At 41.3% G+C, this 17,915-nt stretch overlaps 1 protein-coding gene across 1 annotated transcript in view; it reads left to right on the forward strand.

Annotated features, from left to right (window-relative positions):
* Window positions 1-5,039: 5,039 nt before the first annotated feature.
* Window positions 5,040-17,915, forward strand: part of KBTBD12 (kelch repeat and BTB domain containing 12) — an 84,160-nt gene continuing 71,284 nt past the window's right edge. The window contains exons 1-3 of the mRNA XM_069966740.1: window positions 5,040-5,129; window positions 11,605-12,742; window positions 15,291-15,561. Coding sequence (XP_069822841.1) covers window positions 11,676-12,742; window positions 15,291-15,561 — 1,338 coding nt within the window. The 5' untranslated portion in view covers window positions 5,040-5,129; window positions 11,605-11,675. The remainder of the gene's footprint in view (window positions 5,130-11,604; window positions 12,743-15,290; window positions 15,562-17,915) is intronic.

Genomic DNA, 17,915 nt, shown 5'->3' on the forward strand with positions numbered 1-17,915 from the left:
TGGTAAGGGGAAGATTTTAGATTTTAGACCTGGTAAAGGGATGGATTGAGCCCCCCTGGTGAAATCCCCTCCGGACCATAATGCTGTTTGGTCATGTTTTATAATGGATGGTAATGATCTAGATCGGGTATATTTAGCAAATGGAGATTGCATGGGGTAGGATGTGGATAATTGAGGTTTTAACATGATTTTGTACTATGGAAAATTTATAAAGAAATTAAATAAATAAATAAAAAAAAATCTAGGTAAAAAAGGAAAAAAAAATGTAAGTACCATATGTTGTCAAAACAAACCATGCATTCAATTGTCTAAAAAGAACAAAAGTATACAGTGCTGACACCACACAGTGGCTATGTTCACACACCTCTCGAAAAAAAAACACCATTAGAAATTATCACAATCATTATTAACGGACATCATTATAAAATAACAGCTGTTATTTTAAAAGCAAAAGTTATTTTGCCTAGAAAGACATTGTGGAACCATAGCCTAGCACTGCAGGGATGGCTGATACACCCAGTGCAACTACACATGCCACAGATCCATAAGGTCAGTCCTGGATAGAGCTAACTAACTACAATATGGGCACTTCCTTATAATAGTATATAATAATCCCATACATGTCAGGATAAATACTGGTTGTCAGGTTAAAGGCCCAGCTACAGCTTTTCCATTGGGGCACTAACACTTCAATCTCCACCTTGCTCCAGTTATCCAGCAAACATCTTTTTCTTTCAAATTAACTGGTTTCAGAAAGTTATATAGATTTGTAATTTACTTCTATTTAAAAATCTCAAGTCTTCCAGTACTTATTAGCTGCTGTATGTTCTGCAGAAAGTGGTGTATTTAATCCAGTCTAAGATGCGCACGCATTTCCGCCCGTGTCATAGACTCCATTCTATTGGATTCCGTTGTCCGTCTAAAGAATGAACGGATTCCGCAAAGGATTTTCCGTCTATTTTCCGAAGTGTGCACGTACCCTTACATAGTGCTCTCTGCTGCCATCTCTGTCCGAGACAGGAACTGTCCAAAGAAACAAAAGTTTTCTATGAGGATTTGCTGCTGATCTGGACAGTTCCTGTCTCGGACAGAGATGTCAGTAGAGAGCACTGTGTCCGAATGAAAAGAAGAAAACATTTCTGAGTGACATACAGCAGCTGATAAGTATGGGAAGACTTAAGATTTCTAAAAATCAATTAATCACAAATCTATATAACCAGTGGATTTGAAAGAAGACGATTTTCACTGGATAACCCCTTTAATGACTGATAAACTTTTTCTTCTTGGAAATAAGAGGTCTGTGACTTATTATAGCTGAGCTCAGTAACATTGACATTGACCTAATTTGGATCTGCTGTATTACATACTATTCTTTAAACATTATAGCTGCCTCACTTTACACTAGAAATATGACAAAGTGAAACAAAGCAGATAATATATTCAAGTTTAAAAAAAAAAAAATTTGATTCCTGTACAGGTAATTACATCGTTAACAGTCTAAATTTTAAATAAATTTCCCCAGAGTGCCTGGGGAAACCCACTCAAACAAAGGGAGAACATACAGACTCCATGCAGATGTTGAGTTTGATTGGATTCAAAGCACTACAATGGAACAATGCTAACCATCTAGTCACCGTGCTGCTGTGAGTGGTTTATGCTAATACCAACACATAAATAGTATTTCACTCTATAGTTTTTTAGGCCCCCAATTCTTTTACCTTTCTCCCAAATACTAAGGCCCTCCTTCCTAATTATTACCTGGGATATTTACCTGAAATTATCAAGTAATATTAGACCACTCATGATTATTAGCTGGGATATGATTTAGGCCCTTCCTCCAAACTATCATGTGTGATATCATTTAGGCTCCTCCTCCTGACTATTATCAGAGATATTATTTAGGCCCCTCTTCCTGACCATTACTACAGATATGATTTGTGTTCTTCCTCTTGATTACTATGTGGGATATGATTTTGGCTCCTCCTTCTGATTATAACCAGAGACATAATTTACGACCCTTCTCCTGAGTTCTTCTTAACTTGCACATCATTTAGGCCCCTCTTCCTGACTATTAAAAGTGATGTGATATGATATAGGTTTCTTCTCCTAATTATTATCAGGAATATGATTTAGGCCCCTCCTCCTGACAATTACAAGGGATGTGATTTAGGCCCCTCCTCTTGACTATTATCAGCAACATGATTTAGGCCCCTCCTACTGACTATTACCAGGAATATGATATAGGCCTCTCCTCCTTACAATTACAAGGGATGTGATTTAGGCCCCTCCTCCTATTACCAAAAACATGTTTTAGGCCCCTCCCCCTGACTATTATCAGAGACATGATTTTGGCCCCTCCTCCTGAAAATTATAAGGGATGTTATTTTGGCCCCTCCTCCTGACTGCTACCATTGTCATGATTAAACCTCCACTTCCTGTCTTTGTTCAATGATAGAACTGCAGTTCCCAGGCACACTTGTCACACTGAACAATTTGCCCCAAATATTTTATTTGATAATACTTTTAGAATTTATTTTCCCTTTTTTGTAATATTTGTGGCGATTGTATGGTTGTGTTCTCCTATCCTAGAGATGATTAAGGTGACCTTAGCCATAACAGCATCAGCTAGAGCTAAAGGTTAGCGCTCCTGTGGAATATCTAGTAAGTTTCCATTCTTCTAATCATCACTACAGGAGCTACCTTCACTTCTTGTGTTTAAACTGAAAGGGAAAAACATATTCAGGAAAACTCAGCCGAGCATTAAAGATTTATACTGGAGCACGTCTCATTAAATAATGTATTTTTTAGTGCTGCAATGTATTTTCTTTCATTGATGTAAACTCTCAGAATTGAGCCTCTCTGTGTCTTCTTCCCAGGACAAAGGGAAAAGTTTTGTGCTTGGATTTTCTTTTCAACTTAGAATATATTGTGCTTTGTGAAGAGTACTGCTTATTTAAAAGGCTTTTCTAGTTTTCTTTATCACGTAAAGAGTCTTTTTTGACTAAGGCACAAATATGGGATCCCTACCCCCTTTTTATTATTTTTATTATTTTGCTATCTGATTCTTCTTGCGGACGCTGCAGACGAAGCGAAACATGTTGAAGGGGATATAGGCAGATTTTACATAGCAACATTACACTGTTCCACCATATTTAGTGACATAGACCTGGTTTGGTCCTACTGCATATGGTTTATACAGTAGAAGTTCGACTGTTGTGTTTTTGACACCTTCTTTCTACCACTTGATACACAGATTTTATTCATATATAAGATTAAAAGTTATAGTTTAGTTGGGTCCCATTAAAGGGGGCGTTTGTCCCCAGACATTCAGCCCCAGAGATTGGGAGTATGTTGTATTTGTAACCCCTGGTCGCAACTGGAGGGTCGAGTATATTTTCTGCTGGTTTATTTGAGTTCAGTTAAGAAATTCTAAGTAGTTTTGCAGCAGAATTACAATGTTTTTACAAGCTATTCAGTCATTTATAGGGATGGACCGAAACTGCTGAGGTTCGGGTTCGTATATACCCGAGCGCTCGGCATCAGATTCCCGCTGTCTGCCCGCTCCGTGCAGCGGGTGGATACAGCGGGAGGACCACCTGGAAAACTGGCATACAGCCTATGGCTATGGCTGTATCCCAGTTTTCCAGGTAGTCCTCCCACTGTATCCACCCTCTCCACGGAGAGGGCAGACAGCGGGAATCATTGCCGAGCGTTCGGGTTTGTACGAACCCAAACCGAACTCGGTTCGGACCATCCCTAGTCATTTAGCATCTTGTTATCTGTCGACTTTAAGTTAAGAATAAAATTGTGACACACTACTTCCAGACCATCACAGGCAAACCAAGCTTTACCAAAGCCAAAACTGGACCAGAAAAGGAATGAAAAATGCCTGGAAAATATCTTGAACGCAGAGTGCTTTCTCCTAAAAATGTGCTGATAAAGCATTAAATAATAGAATTCTGGCTGACAGCATCCACCACTAGGGGGAGCTTAAAGTGTCACTGTCGTAACTTTTAAAGTCTAAAGCAACAGTAGATGTGATATAAAGCAAGTTTGCAATTAACATTCATTTTTTTTTAGTTATCATGGAAAACACAGCACTTCCTGTTTTCAGACTTTTTTTTTTTTTTTTTTGCAAAAAACTGGAAACAGTCAGAAAACAGGAAGTGCTATGTATCCCAGGCCATCTGAGTGCTTACAAAGCGAGAAGGCAGTCATGTGAATGATGGATACATTTCATCTGTTTTTTTCAACCAGCACAAGTCAGAAAATTGGCCTTCAGGAGACTGGACCTGGATTCCTGGTAAGTACAGCTTTGTTTTACAGCATGATAACAACAACAAAAATAATGAATGTATATTGCAAACTTGCTTTATTTTACATCTACTGTTGATTTTGATTTTGAAAGCTATGTCGACAGTGACACTTTAATGTATACTGCCTTGTTATTGAGCCAAGTGTAGAACAGTATACAGAAGAATTGTTCATATTGCATCAATATAATTCAAAGAAGGCACAGTATAGATTACAATCTGATATCTAAACATCAGGGACATTCACAATCTCCACTTCATCTCATGGATTAAAGCAGTGACATCCACAAATAAGAGTGAGTGTGCCCCAATAGCATATATTAAATTGGGCCTAAACCATACCCAGACATAATGGTCTGAGGCTTTTGACCCCTTTCTATGATCCTTATCCCCTCTTTTCCCTGACAATACCAAGGTTCTAGCCACCCTGCAGCAAACAGATTGGTATGCACCTATGAGTTTACGTGTACAGGTGGTATCTATAGAATAGTGTTGGATATGCATTTTTCCATTTCTCAGCCCATAAAGACAAGTTCTGAGGCCATGGCTTCTATAAAATAGTTTATGCATAATAACTTTTTCCTCCTTTCATTTTGCTATCTGATGAGATGACGGCTTAGAGCTGTCACATGAGAGACGTCTTCTCATGCCGAGAGGTAGACCAGTCGTGTGACACCATCTCCCATTCCTCTCCCTTGTCAGGGTCTATTTATATCCCTGCCTTAGCTCTGGGAAGCTTCCATATCAGGAGTAAGAAAGAAAAAGGCAGATCCAACAGGCCCCAAAAGAAGAGATTTACCTATGGTGGCAGCCCAGGTACATGCAGAATAATGTTCTCTTGTTTGGTTGGGTTTGCAGGCCAGATTACATGGGTGGGGAGAGGGCAATTTATGTAGCAGAGCTGGGTTACAAGTCATGATGGATCACAGTGTGTTATCTGTCCACAGTGTTATGAGTGACTGCGAAACTATTGGCACAAAAACATTTGCACATGTAATTTAAGGTGAACCTCCCATAAGCAAATATTGTTCTAATACTGTGTAATATCACACTGCGAGCTTCACAAAGTGCTATAATCTTGTCATGTAGGGGATTTAACACTGCATAACCCAATGATACACTCAACCCCAGCGACCTATGTTATAAACTCTGTTACATCTGGGTATATAAATAGGTTTTATGTTTTAGGTTGCATTACTTATCATTAGTTTCAGAATTAAATAGTATAGCAGGAGCAGATAAAAGCTTTTCAACTGTAGAGCGGTAGGAGACGGGCAGCACAGACAACTTACATAAGGAGACATATCTGCAGGAGAGTCCTACATGGCAGGCCTCAGAAGGGACAGATTAAGGAAAGGATCAATAAAAGGATGGATCTGGAAAGTTTCTTAGGTGTTCCTGAGCAGATCAGGGGTAGGGCTTAAAGTGAATGTATTGCCTAGATTTTTTTTTCAAATATTTTTTCTAATTTGTTCATATTTTCTAATTGTAATTTTTTATTTATTTATTTCGGTTTGTACATTAATTTGGGGGCTGCCATTTAGAAATATGCTTTACAGCAAGCCCCACGGACATAGGCAACCATAGATGGGAGCTGTCCCATTAACATGCATGTGAAAAGTTTTGGTTATGCTCTGTGACCTTTGAAGCGGTCATTCCACAGATAGGAGGAGGCTGAGCTGCGAGCTTCACTTACTGTCTTATCTAGCTACTGTTGTCACCATTAACTATAATGCTCAAAAAATATTTTTTTTTTATTTAGTTTTGTCTTACATTATGTTAAAATGAAGGGTGTCTTTAAAAAGCATTATTAAAAACAAGCCTTCATATGGCTCTGTATATAAAAGGTGAAGAGTTACAAACATGCCAAAAATCATTGTCAGGGAAGGGGTTAGACAACTCTGCCTGCTGGTAGGAACCTTCAGTGTTTACTTTTAAGAGACAAAAGTCTGACCTGTACTGTTGGGGCTCTATCACATGGTCCAATGCTTGCTGTAAACCAGTGACGATTTCATAGATTGGCGATGGATTAAAGAGACTATTACTAGGCTGGTCCACCTGATGGGGATTGCCACAGAAATGATGGCTGGATCGTGCATGTGGCCCTTTTCTGCCATTATTCGTTGGCTGAACATCGCCTATCACACAAGATGATGTGCAGTCAGCAAGGGATTTTTGAGTTTTTTGTTGAGAAGCCAAAAGTAAGTGATCAGCAGAAAAATGAGCTGATCGCTGGCCTTACAGTAAGTGTACCAAGTGCATCCATCACAAGACAAGGAGTTATATCCCCTGGAAGTACACACGGAGGTGCCTAGAAGAATTGAGGGGGTTAGAACATTGTAACTTTTCCCGATACATATAATGGCTTTATTTACCGAAATAGCGATGGAAGGAAAATGTTCTTCCCTACGTTATGGATAAAAAATTAAGCAACTATTTGAAATCATCTTATTGTTAACTGGGGGGTGTAGATAAATAGACTCCAATATTATTCTCCTCTGTGACCACTGGACACCTCAGGAGGCTCATCTCAGGAGCTTCATCTCTATAACAATGCAGTGTCCGCAGGTGACCGAGTATAACCACTCTGGCAGATTACTGCTGACCACTGGACACCTCAGGAGCTCCATCTCTATAACAGTGCAGTGTCCGCAGGTCACCGAGTATAACCACTCTGGCAGATTACTGCTGACCACTGGACACCTCAGGAGCTCCATCTCTATAACAGTGCAGTGTCCGCAGGTCACCGAGTATAACCACTCTGGCAGATTACTGCTGACCACTGGACACCTCAGGAGCTCCATCTCGATAACAGTGCAATGTCCGCAGGTGACCGAGTATAACCACTCTGGCAGATTACTGCTGACCACTGGACACCTCAGGAGCTCCATCTCTATAACAATGCAGTGTCCGCAGGTGACCGAGTATATCCACTCTGGCAGATTACTGCTGACCACTGGACACCTCAGGAGCTCCATCTCTATAACAGTGCAATGTCCGCAGGTGACCGAGTATAACCACTCTGGCAGATTACTGCTGACCACTGGACACCTCAGGAGCTCCATCTCTATAACAATGCAGTGTCCGCAGGTGACCGAGTATAACCACTCTGGTAGATTACTGCTGACCACTGGACACCTCAGGAGCTCCATCTCTATAACAGTGCAGTGTCCGCAGGTCACCGAGTATAACCACTCTGGCAGATTACTGCTGACCACTGGACACCTCAGGAGCTCCATCTCTATAACAGTGCAATGTCCGCAGGTGACCGAGTATAACCACTCTGGCAGATTACTGCTGACCACTGGACACCTCAGGAGCTCCATCTCTATAACAGTGCAATGTCCGCAGGTGACCGAGTATAACCACTCTGGCAGATTACTGCTGACCACTGGACACCTCAGGAGCTCCATCTCTATAACAGTGCAATGTCCGCAGGTCACCGAGTATAACCACTCTGGCAGATTACTGCTGACCACTGGACACCTCAGGAGCTCCATCTCTATAACAATGCAGTGTCCGCAGGTGACCGAGTATAACCACTCTGGCAGATTACTGCTGACCACTGGACACCTCAGGAGCTCCATCTCTGTAACAGTGCAGTGTCCGCAGGTCACCGAGTATAACCACTCTGGCAGATTACTGCTGACCACTGGACACCTCAGGAGCTCCATCTCTATAACAGTGCAGTGTCCGCAGGTCACCGAGTATAACCACTCTGGCAGATTACTGCTGACCACTGGACACCTCAGGAGCTCCATCTCTATAACAGTGCAGTGTCCGCAGGTCACCGAGTATAACCACTCTGGCAGATTACTGCTGACCACTGGACACCTCAGGAGCTCCATCTCTATAACAATGCAGTGTCCGCAGGTGACCGAGTATAACCACTCTGGTAGATTACTGCTGACCACTGGACACCTCAGGAGCTCCATCTCTATAACAGTGCAGTGTCCGCAGGTCACCGAGTATAACCACTCTGGCAGATTACTGCTGACCACTGGACACCTCAGGAGCTCCATCTCTATAACAGTGCAATGTCCGCAGGTGACCGAGTATAACCACTCTGGCAGATTACTGCTGACCACTGGACACCTCAGGAGCTCCATCTCTATAACAGTGCAATGTCCGCAGGTGACCGAGTATAACCACTCTGGCAGATTACTGCTGACCACTGGACACCTCAGGAGCTCCATCTCTATAACAGTGCAATGTCCGCAGGTGACCGAGTATAACCACTCTGGCAGATTACTGCTGACCACTGGACACCTCAGGAGCTCCATCTCTATAACAGTGCAATGTCCGCAGGTCACCGAGTATAACCACTCTGGCAGATTACTGCTGACCACTGGACACCTCAGGAGCTCCATCTCTATAACAGTGCAATGTCCGCAGGTGACCGAGTATAACCACTCTGGCAGATTACTGCTGACCACTGTGTCTCTTCGTGTTGTTCTTCCTCTGCTTGGGAAAAATTTATGTCTGCAGGATCTCTGTAAATTAAGTTTATTACTTGTGTAGATTGAATACATGCAATATGAAGCCAAGAAGTGACAGCTGCAAGGCTTCTGATGCCTCCATCAACGGGTGGGAACTGACTGTTTTCTCTTTTAGGCAGTAATAGAACAATGGTTCATTGTAAGTAAAGAGCATTTCCCCCTATGATCCCAGAATCTCAAGAAATCAGCCATGTACACAATGTTATATATAACAAGTAACACTTGTGATATTGGTTGTCTGAGTAGCTAGGATGCCTTGGGTCCCAGTGCCCTCCAACTGAACCCAAATGCAGTAGCCTAGAACCTGCTCCCCTATATGAAATCTGATATTAAGATCTTGTCTACCATGTTTCTTCTGAATAACTGGTGACTTTTTATGTGGCACAGGGGCTTACGGGACCCCTAAGGCTCCAGGCCTAGGTACAACTGCTACCTCTGCATTCCCTATAGAAAGAAAATTGTTTATAGTACTTACTACAATGGCAAAGGTGTGTACATGCATCTTGAAGTCAACCAGTAAACAGGGTTGGCCCCTTTTGTTTTCTTACCTGTAAGTTGATGGACAGATAGAAGCTATTTTTAGGGTGACCCAAACATAAGGAATATCCAGCCATAGTTGTTGTGTGGACCCTAACATACCTGGCATCTGGCACCAAGACATTAGCAGCAGATATTTTCACACAAGGTTTGGCTATCCTGCTGAAACAGCCACCTGATTATTATTTTTTTCCCAAACAGATCTATTAATGTATCCATTGTTTTGCAGTGGGGCATCCATCATGGTTAAAAGAATTTGACATGTTTTTATCAGATCTAATTTTTTCTCTGATCCTGTTCTGTAAAAAAAAAAAAACATGATCATTTTTTTTGTACACACAAGTGAACATCCCACTTCATCATGTTGAACCATATTGATCCCCGAATATTGATGCACCCAGACGGAAATGTGATTCATCATACTGTTCATCTTCCATTGTTCCATGGTGCAGTTCTGATGCTCATTGTAGGTAGAGATAAGCGGATCTACAGTATGAACAAAGTGAAGCACCTTGTTCCTATCGGCATTCTGCTCATCAGGCTGCGGGCTTTGAAGTCTGTTTCACTCCATGCCGCTCCTCCCAGGGTGCTGAAAAAAGGTGGATCTGGTCCTGGAAAACTGGGAGAAGTTTCCCAGGACTAAATCCATCTTTTCCCAGCACCCGGGGAGGAGCGGCAGGGAGCCGGGCAGACTTCAAAGTCCCGCAGCCTGCTGAGCAGAATCTTGACAGGAATGAAGTGCTTTACTTTTGTTCTACTGTAGATTTGCTTATCGCTAATGGTAGATGCATCACATAGGGAGGTGCAATACAATATGTCAAAACACTGACTATTCAGTAAGATGCAGGGGTGCCACCACAAATACCGGGGGGAGGAATAGGGACAGCAGAATGGAGCAAGCATAGAGCGGCACACTGGGCAGCTACAATAGAATCAGCAAACTATTGGTCAACTAAGCAAGGAACTTACCATGCACTGCTCAATGAAGAGACAGGCCCAACTATTCATGTGGATAGAAACACATTACAGTTCACAGTGTGAACTATGGCATGCATACCTGTTGAAATCAATGGCCTATTTGGATATGTAATACGTATGTATTAAATGCTAAAAGATGCACCAAGAATGCCTTGGGTTTATGGGAATTGGTCTGTATAAGTTTTTGGCATCAAAACATACACAAGAATGCTTCCATTCACTGACAGTAAGCAGAGATATCGAAAATGACAAGGAATCAATACATAAAGTATACACCAGTATGTTAGGAAGTAATGTAACTTTTTATTATTAGGCTTTTCCCAAGATACAACTGCTGATTATCTCTTTATAAGGCTGCGTACTTACATGATAGCCTTGACACAGTATCATTTGTCATCAACATAATAGAGATCAGTTCATCTAAAATGATTCGGTTATGCCCCAGGCAAGACTCTAATTAAGATCTGCAGATGAGGTTAGGCCTATTAAATATCATTTTCACCAAGGTATCAGACAGCGAGCTCTACAATGATATGTCTGTGAAGGACATTATGATGAAAATGTCATCCATTAAAGTCAGTGGGGCCTGTTGGGGCGCCATCGGTACCTGGCACTGCTGTTATTATAGCTGTTCTTTAATGAAGCAGAACAATAGATCTGTACCTGCACTAATATATTATAACAAACTTGCTCCATCCGCTGCCCTCAATGTGCAATTTTCTGGTCCCGGATGTGTTCCCATTCTGTCAACTTCCACCACTGACAGCAGCGCGGGGGGGGGGGGGGGGTCTTTAGTGACCATGCTAATATTCATTTTTGCTCTTTATATTTTACTCCTCATCTTTTAATTTTCCATATACAAAGCCTTATGATGTTGCAGGACCCCTTGAATCTCATTAGAATCAAAGTTTTCATTTACTTCTAAAACATAAGTGCAACGTTATAGTAATTATGACATATAAAAAACAAACAAATACAAAGCAAAAGGAAAATCTCATGTACGATCCGCCCGGGTGCATTGTCGAAAGTGAAAAAATAATCATCTCTCATGAGATTTAGTTAAGTGGTGAAAACTGTGATGGGTTTATTAACCAGTTGCCATATGTTATTGCCGATTTCATAGCAATAAAAAAGATAATTGTTAGGTCGGCCAGAGATATATAGATGATTCCAGAAAAAAACCTAAAAGGCAGATTGTTGCTTTTATTAAACCTGCAGTGTACAAAGATAGATCATAGACTTTACATTTTACATGTTTGTATTATTTATATTTCCAGTTTATGGCTCCAGATCATCACATCATCTGAACTTATTACGTGATTAACCAGGTTGTCCACCATTCCTCATCATGGAAACAGACTCTATTAGATGTAGACAACAACACAGTAATACATTATTGGAACATATTAACAGGATGCGTGCATCGTCAGAGCTCATTGATATAGTCCTGGTTGCCGAGGGACAGAAGTTTCCATGTCATCGGGTAGTGCTAGCCTCATACAGTCAATATTTCAGGGCCATGTTCACATGTGGGTTGGTAGAATGTAACCAAATGGAAGTGACTCTCCATGATATCACTGCCGGAAGTGTCTCAATAATTTTGGAATACATGTACACATCACAACTCTACATCAACAACCTAACTGTCCAAGGAGTGGCCACTGCTGCTTACTTCATGCAGATGGATGATGTCTTCAAGATGTGTCAAACTTACATGATGGACCATATGGATGCATCAAACTGCATAGGGATCTTCTACTTTGCCAAGCAAATAAATGCAGATGACTTGGAAGAAACATCCAAGAAATACTTATATCAACACTTTAGTGAGGTTGGCCTACATGAGGAGATACTAGAAGTTGAGTTTCAACAGTTGATGGCGATGATTATGTCCGATGACCTCAATGTTTCTCGAGAAGAGAGCATCCTAGACCTAGTTCTACGATGGGTAAACTATGACAAGAATCAGAGGTCCCAATACCTTATTGATCTTTTGAAACAAGTCAGATTACTACTTGTCAGCCCATCATTTCTTCGAGAAGCAAGGAAGAGGAACACAATTCTCTTGTGTAATGCCCAGTGCTATGACATGGTTGAAGAGGCCCTAGAAACCATCGAGAAATCTACCCAAGTCTCTTTAAGTCTCCGCTACGGAATGGAGATGACAAGTCTTCTTCTCTGTCTTGGCAATAATGCCACGGGCATCAGGTCGAAATATGGAAATTATGGAGATGCTAGCTTTTGTTTTGCGCCTATCACAGGAAAAATATGTTACATGCCATCTCCAAAACAAGGAGAGGTGTTGGGCTCGGTGCTGACAGGCGTGGTGACTGAAAACAATGATATAATATTGGCTGGTGAAGCAACGGCTGTGAGGTTGTCCAGGCAAAAGAACAGCCGTATTGAGATCTGCAGGTCAGTAACGGTGGCACATTAAGTACCACACGCCCTGGGCTGTTTACAATAACCATGGTCACACTATAGTGGCACTTACAGTATGGGATAACTTAAGTTATATTTAAAGGGTACCAGTAAAGGGTTATGAAGAATGACTATCATGCAGTTTTATGCACATTGGTAATTTTTTAAAATTATTTCCATTTTCAATTAATTTCAATTAGGTGCCACTCCATACTTATCACCCTGCCCTATCACAAACTGGTCACACCTTTCCTTACCCTACCTCAGACTCCTCACCCTCCCCTCCTGTCAACCCAAACTGGTCATCCTGCCAGCCCCCCCCCCCCCCCCCCCACACTGATGGGTCTCCCTGTCCCCTTCCCTACATACCTACAACTCCTTATCTCCTCCATAGTACTCTGAAGACTCTGTAGAACTGTATGATTCCATAGCCACATGTCTACAGTCCTGAAGCATCTGCAATACTGAATGGCCTCCCTGCTGCAGTTCGGCCCTGATTTGTGCAAAATTGTGGTAAAACTCTGCAGTTTTAATTTTGTATGAATCACGGTAGACCTGTAGCAGGGAGGCCATTCAGCACAGAAAGTCGATTTGCATTTTGGGCTGCTATGGGTCCACAAGAGTCCAAGGCCCCGGGTGGCAACAAAAATTAGGCATATTATGATTTACCACCAGTCAGTAGAATCAAACTGATTATGCAATGTGATGGTCAATATTAACATTCTACCTAGATGAGAGTTATTTTCAAATGGCCCATGGAGTCTTTATTGGATCTCTATGGAATGGAACACCCCAGCTTTGGTTGGCCCTATACCCCTTTATAATAGGTCCTTTTCTTCAAATGCTCCAGAAACAAGAGAGGCTAGCAATAGAAATCAAGGGTCACTTGGCTATTCTTTATTACAACAAATTCAAAGGGAGCTGGTCAAGATGTGAGCATGCAAACTCCATGTAGATGATCCTTTGGCTGGATTCCAGTGGGAACATCTTTTCTGCTATCCTGTTATTTAAGGTTCATTATCATTAGATATATGTATATTAAGGGAGAAAATAACTAATTTAAGAATGTCTGAGAACTGAAAGGGAACTATCCTAACAGGTCACATGGGAGCACTAAGGAAGCAAAACAGCAAGATTAGGCGAACAATTTAAAAGAACACTCTCACAACAAAAAATTAAGAGCATCATAAATAATATTCAGTTATGGCAGCAAACCCTAAAGGAATAGGCTGTATTCTTATTAGTTTTTTTTCTTCACTCAAAATAAGCTGAAAGCAATCATTTCTCCCATGTTTTCTTTTGAGACTGATGGCTCTCTAGACTACAGAACCAGGCTTTACCTATTACCTATAGTAGTCATGTTTACAAGGCCCTGTCAATGGCTCCCAGTACTCAAATACCCCAAGGACTTATGATAGGACAGAATAGTGGAATCAATCAGCAACAAGATAATATACAAGCTTGTATCAATTGTCGGAGACAAAAGCAAAAAGCCACTCACCATCAGATGTCAGTGGCCAATGGGATTAGTAGTCTTGCAAGATTGCTCAGATAAAGTGTGACACATAACGGAACAACACAGACCGATGGACATATCTGACAACTGACAACTAGAGGGCCAGAAAAGTCACTTTAAGATACACATACACAGACTAGAAGACTAAAACAAGTAGGTTCAGCAAATCAGTGCTAGAACAGAGCAGGCGATTGGGAGCCTAGAGCCCTGCAATTTCTGAAACAAATGTAGATGGCAGCAGAGGGGGCTGTGTCACCCCTTACTGCTGGCACTATAGGAAGCACTATACATTTTTTTTAAGATAACGTAATATACAAAGCAATGTAACTAAGTCTCTGGAGTACACCTTTAATATAAATAAGGGTGATCATTTGTTAGTTATCTCTAACAGCCAATATGGGTGGCAGCCTATATGATCCTCATTGTTGCTTCCTATATGGTTACACCATTTGTTCCAATAAAGTCAGCATGACTGCTTCCAATAAGGTCACCATCATTGCTTTCACTATGATTGCTTCCGAGATAGTCAACATAATCTCTGCTACTACAGTCACAGTCATTGCTTCCAATATGATCCTCATAATTGCTTCCATTATGATTGGCGTCACTACTTCCATTATAACCACCATCTTTGCTTGCAATATTGTAGGCAATGCTGCTCTCAGTCCTGTCAGTATCACTGGTCCCATAATTATCATCATCATTCCCTCCACTACTCCAATATAGTCATCATCACTGTTTCCAGTAGGGCACTCTTTCAATATGGTCTTACTCTTTCAAAATGGTCACCATCATTGCTTGCTATTTAGTAACCATTATTGCTTCTAAAATGGCCACTTACATGGCACCCATAAGAGGTGTCATCAAGCTTTCCCAGACTGAGTAGTAGATCATCATTTAAAAAAAACACACATTTATCCAGAATCCTGTGAAAGCTGGCTGAAAAAACTATTATTGTCATTAGGTATTTGATGAATGCTCTTGTCTGAACATTATGAAATTACTTACAAGCTTTTTTTTGACCAGGTACCACAACCGAGGTAACTGCTGTTGGGAAAAGCTCTGCACAGCTGAGTACCGGGAGCTGTATGCTTTGGGCACTGTTACCAATGACCTCTATCTGATTGGAGGTCAAATGAAGCTGAAAAACCAATATATCATTACCAACTGTGTGGACAAATACTTGGCAGATAAGGACACCTGGAGGAGTGTGGCGCCACTGCCCATTCCTTTGGCCTCCCACGCTGTGGTCACACTCAACAATAAATTATATGTAATGGGTGGCTGGACTCTGCAGGTTAGTGATGACTAACGAAACTACAGTATATATAAGATATTCGAATGTCATGCCACTTCTTCTTATAGGTGCGCTGCATGAATTACCATTTTGGCTTTGTGATCATGACTAGTGGAATGAAAGACTTGGGGCTGTTGTCTGGGGTGGTCGTCTGTTACTGTTACTCTCATCTCACATTTACATAGAAATTGACATTCCCCTGGTGTTATGGTGCTAATCTGAGACAATGTACAGAGACGTTAAGAATATGCAAGTCTTGGGCACAATATTTTTTAAGATGTCAGAACCCATAAATCATATCATGTGAGCTTCTAGTCCAGACCTACATGTAAACAGAAACTTCCAGCATAGCACAAAATGTATAAAAATCCTCACGGTAAAAGAGAACAGATCTGAAGGAAACTCCATTCTTCATGCCTGACAGCTGAGACTTAGCAGTAAAAAACAGATCGTGCTTAATTTAATATCAACTAGTGTAAGAAAGTTATATGGATTTGTAAGTTACTTCTATTTAAAAATCTCATGTCTTCCAGTACTTATGCCTTCTTGTATGCCCTGGATGAAGTTTTATTTTCTGCCCACACTGCCGGAATATATGCTACGAATCCCTGTAGCAGGGCACAGGGTGGTAAGGTTTGTGGTGTATATATCATGTACCACTGGCTCTGGCCAGAGGCCCACAAGGTGTCCAGTAGATGCAGGAGGACAATTGTTTCTTTACTTTCTTTACTTCTTTGGGAAACCATATGGGAAGGTCATGTGACCTACCTCTCATATACGAACACAGTGGCAGCACAGAAAATTATACCATTGTACAATCACATTGTACAATCAACCACAATGTGTATGCACATAGAGTATTACAAACTAAATAACAATGCAATAGATTTTAGACTTGTTCGGACTCACGCTATCCATACTGGATTATACAGACTGACGTAAATCTACTAACACACTACAACCTATTTAACCCAGTAGTGAATAGATCGGATACTGATATATTGCACATAAATTTTAGTTACTGATGGCCTCCATTAAAGCACCTACTGGCACTTTTCTAGAGTACTTGTCCTATGTGAATCTAATATTGAGAGGGGGTGTATTACTACATAATATGGCAGATATGACACTGGCAGAGAGTTGGGTGACAACTTCTGTAAAAAGACTTGTGGAGCCTAGTAGTTTGTGTGACACTTCAAGTTCCTAGAACTCTGATGAAATCTTTTCCACACAGTTTACAAACACATTGTGGGAGGTAGAAGACAGAATCACTTGTAGGAGTCTCTGACATATTCCCCTGAATGTCTCACACATACTACATCATAAGTGTTCTGGTAGATGCACTGACAGGGTTAATGTATTATGATAAAGTGACAGCTTGTCAAGAACATGGAGTTATTTATACATAGAAAATATACAAGAAGGCAGCAAACTCTGCCCACTCTTTACATGCCAGAGGCAACTCAGATCAGGGCAGTATGAGGAGAAGCCTGCGGGCTGTGGACCATCTGCACCCTCCAGGGAACATGCAGCTAAGCCTACAGCCATACAGACAGCTCAGAATAATGAGCCGGGCACTGTCATTGTATTTTATACTGTTAACGCTTTCATATTATCAGCTGATAACAGGGACATGGTTATATGGTGTACAATAAAGAATATAGGGATAGCCTGAGTGTCCCAAAGGCCCCTTTTTTTTACAAAACAACAGTATTATAATTTTGCATTGGGATCCAGGTTTTAAGTTACACCACTGGCTGTCAATCACTATTGAGACCCAAAGTAAAACAGCCAGAAGCATTATTTTAGGCTGCTTGGCATAATGCAAAATCCATATGAGGGCCTCCACCCTCAGGGCCTCCACCCATCATGTGCTATTTAAAATACTAGAGTCTTCCTATGCAGTGACAGGGCCTTCGGACCCCTCCGGCCTTAGTGCAACTACTCTCTCTCATTCTTTATAACTAAACAGCAATGAGCAACAGAGAACACATCTGCCTTTCACCATTGCTCAGTTACTCCATGCCCAAACCGTAAGAGGCAGAGAGGCCAGAACACAAAGGGTTTCCATCACATACATTGCAAGTGGGCGTTTATTTATGAACCAAGACTGGCATTAATATTAGACATTCTGCTTTTGTCAGTCGGTACTCAAAACAGATGGCAGGAAGGAAGGCATAGCTTACCAGCTCTATTGAGCGGCTCCATCCGCATGGTGCTCGGTGCCTGTTACTCTTCAAATTAGTAGAACATGTTTTGCTTAAAATACGATAATGATTTGCATTGTTTAGAAATGATTATTCTCTGCCTTTACTTCTGAAATGTAAATGACAAAGCTAAAGTAAGAGAATAAT

This window comes from Dendropsophus ebraccatus, chromosome 4 (genome assembly GCF_027789765.1).
Source record: "Dendropsophus ebraccatus isolate aDenEbr1 chromosome 4, aDenEbr1.pat, whole genome shotgun sequence".
Classification (NCBI taxonomy): domain Eukaryota; kingdom Metazoa; phylum Chordata; class Amphibia; order Anura; family Hylidae; genus Dendropsophus; species Dendropsophus ebraccatus.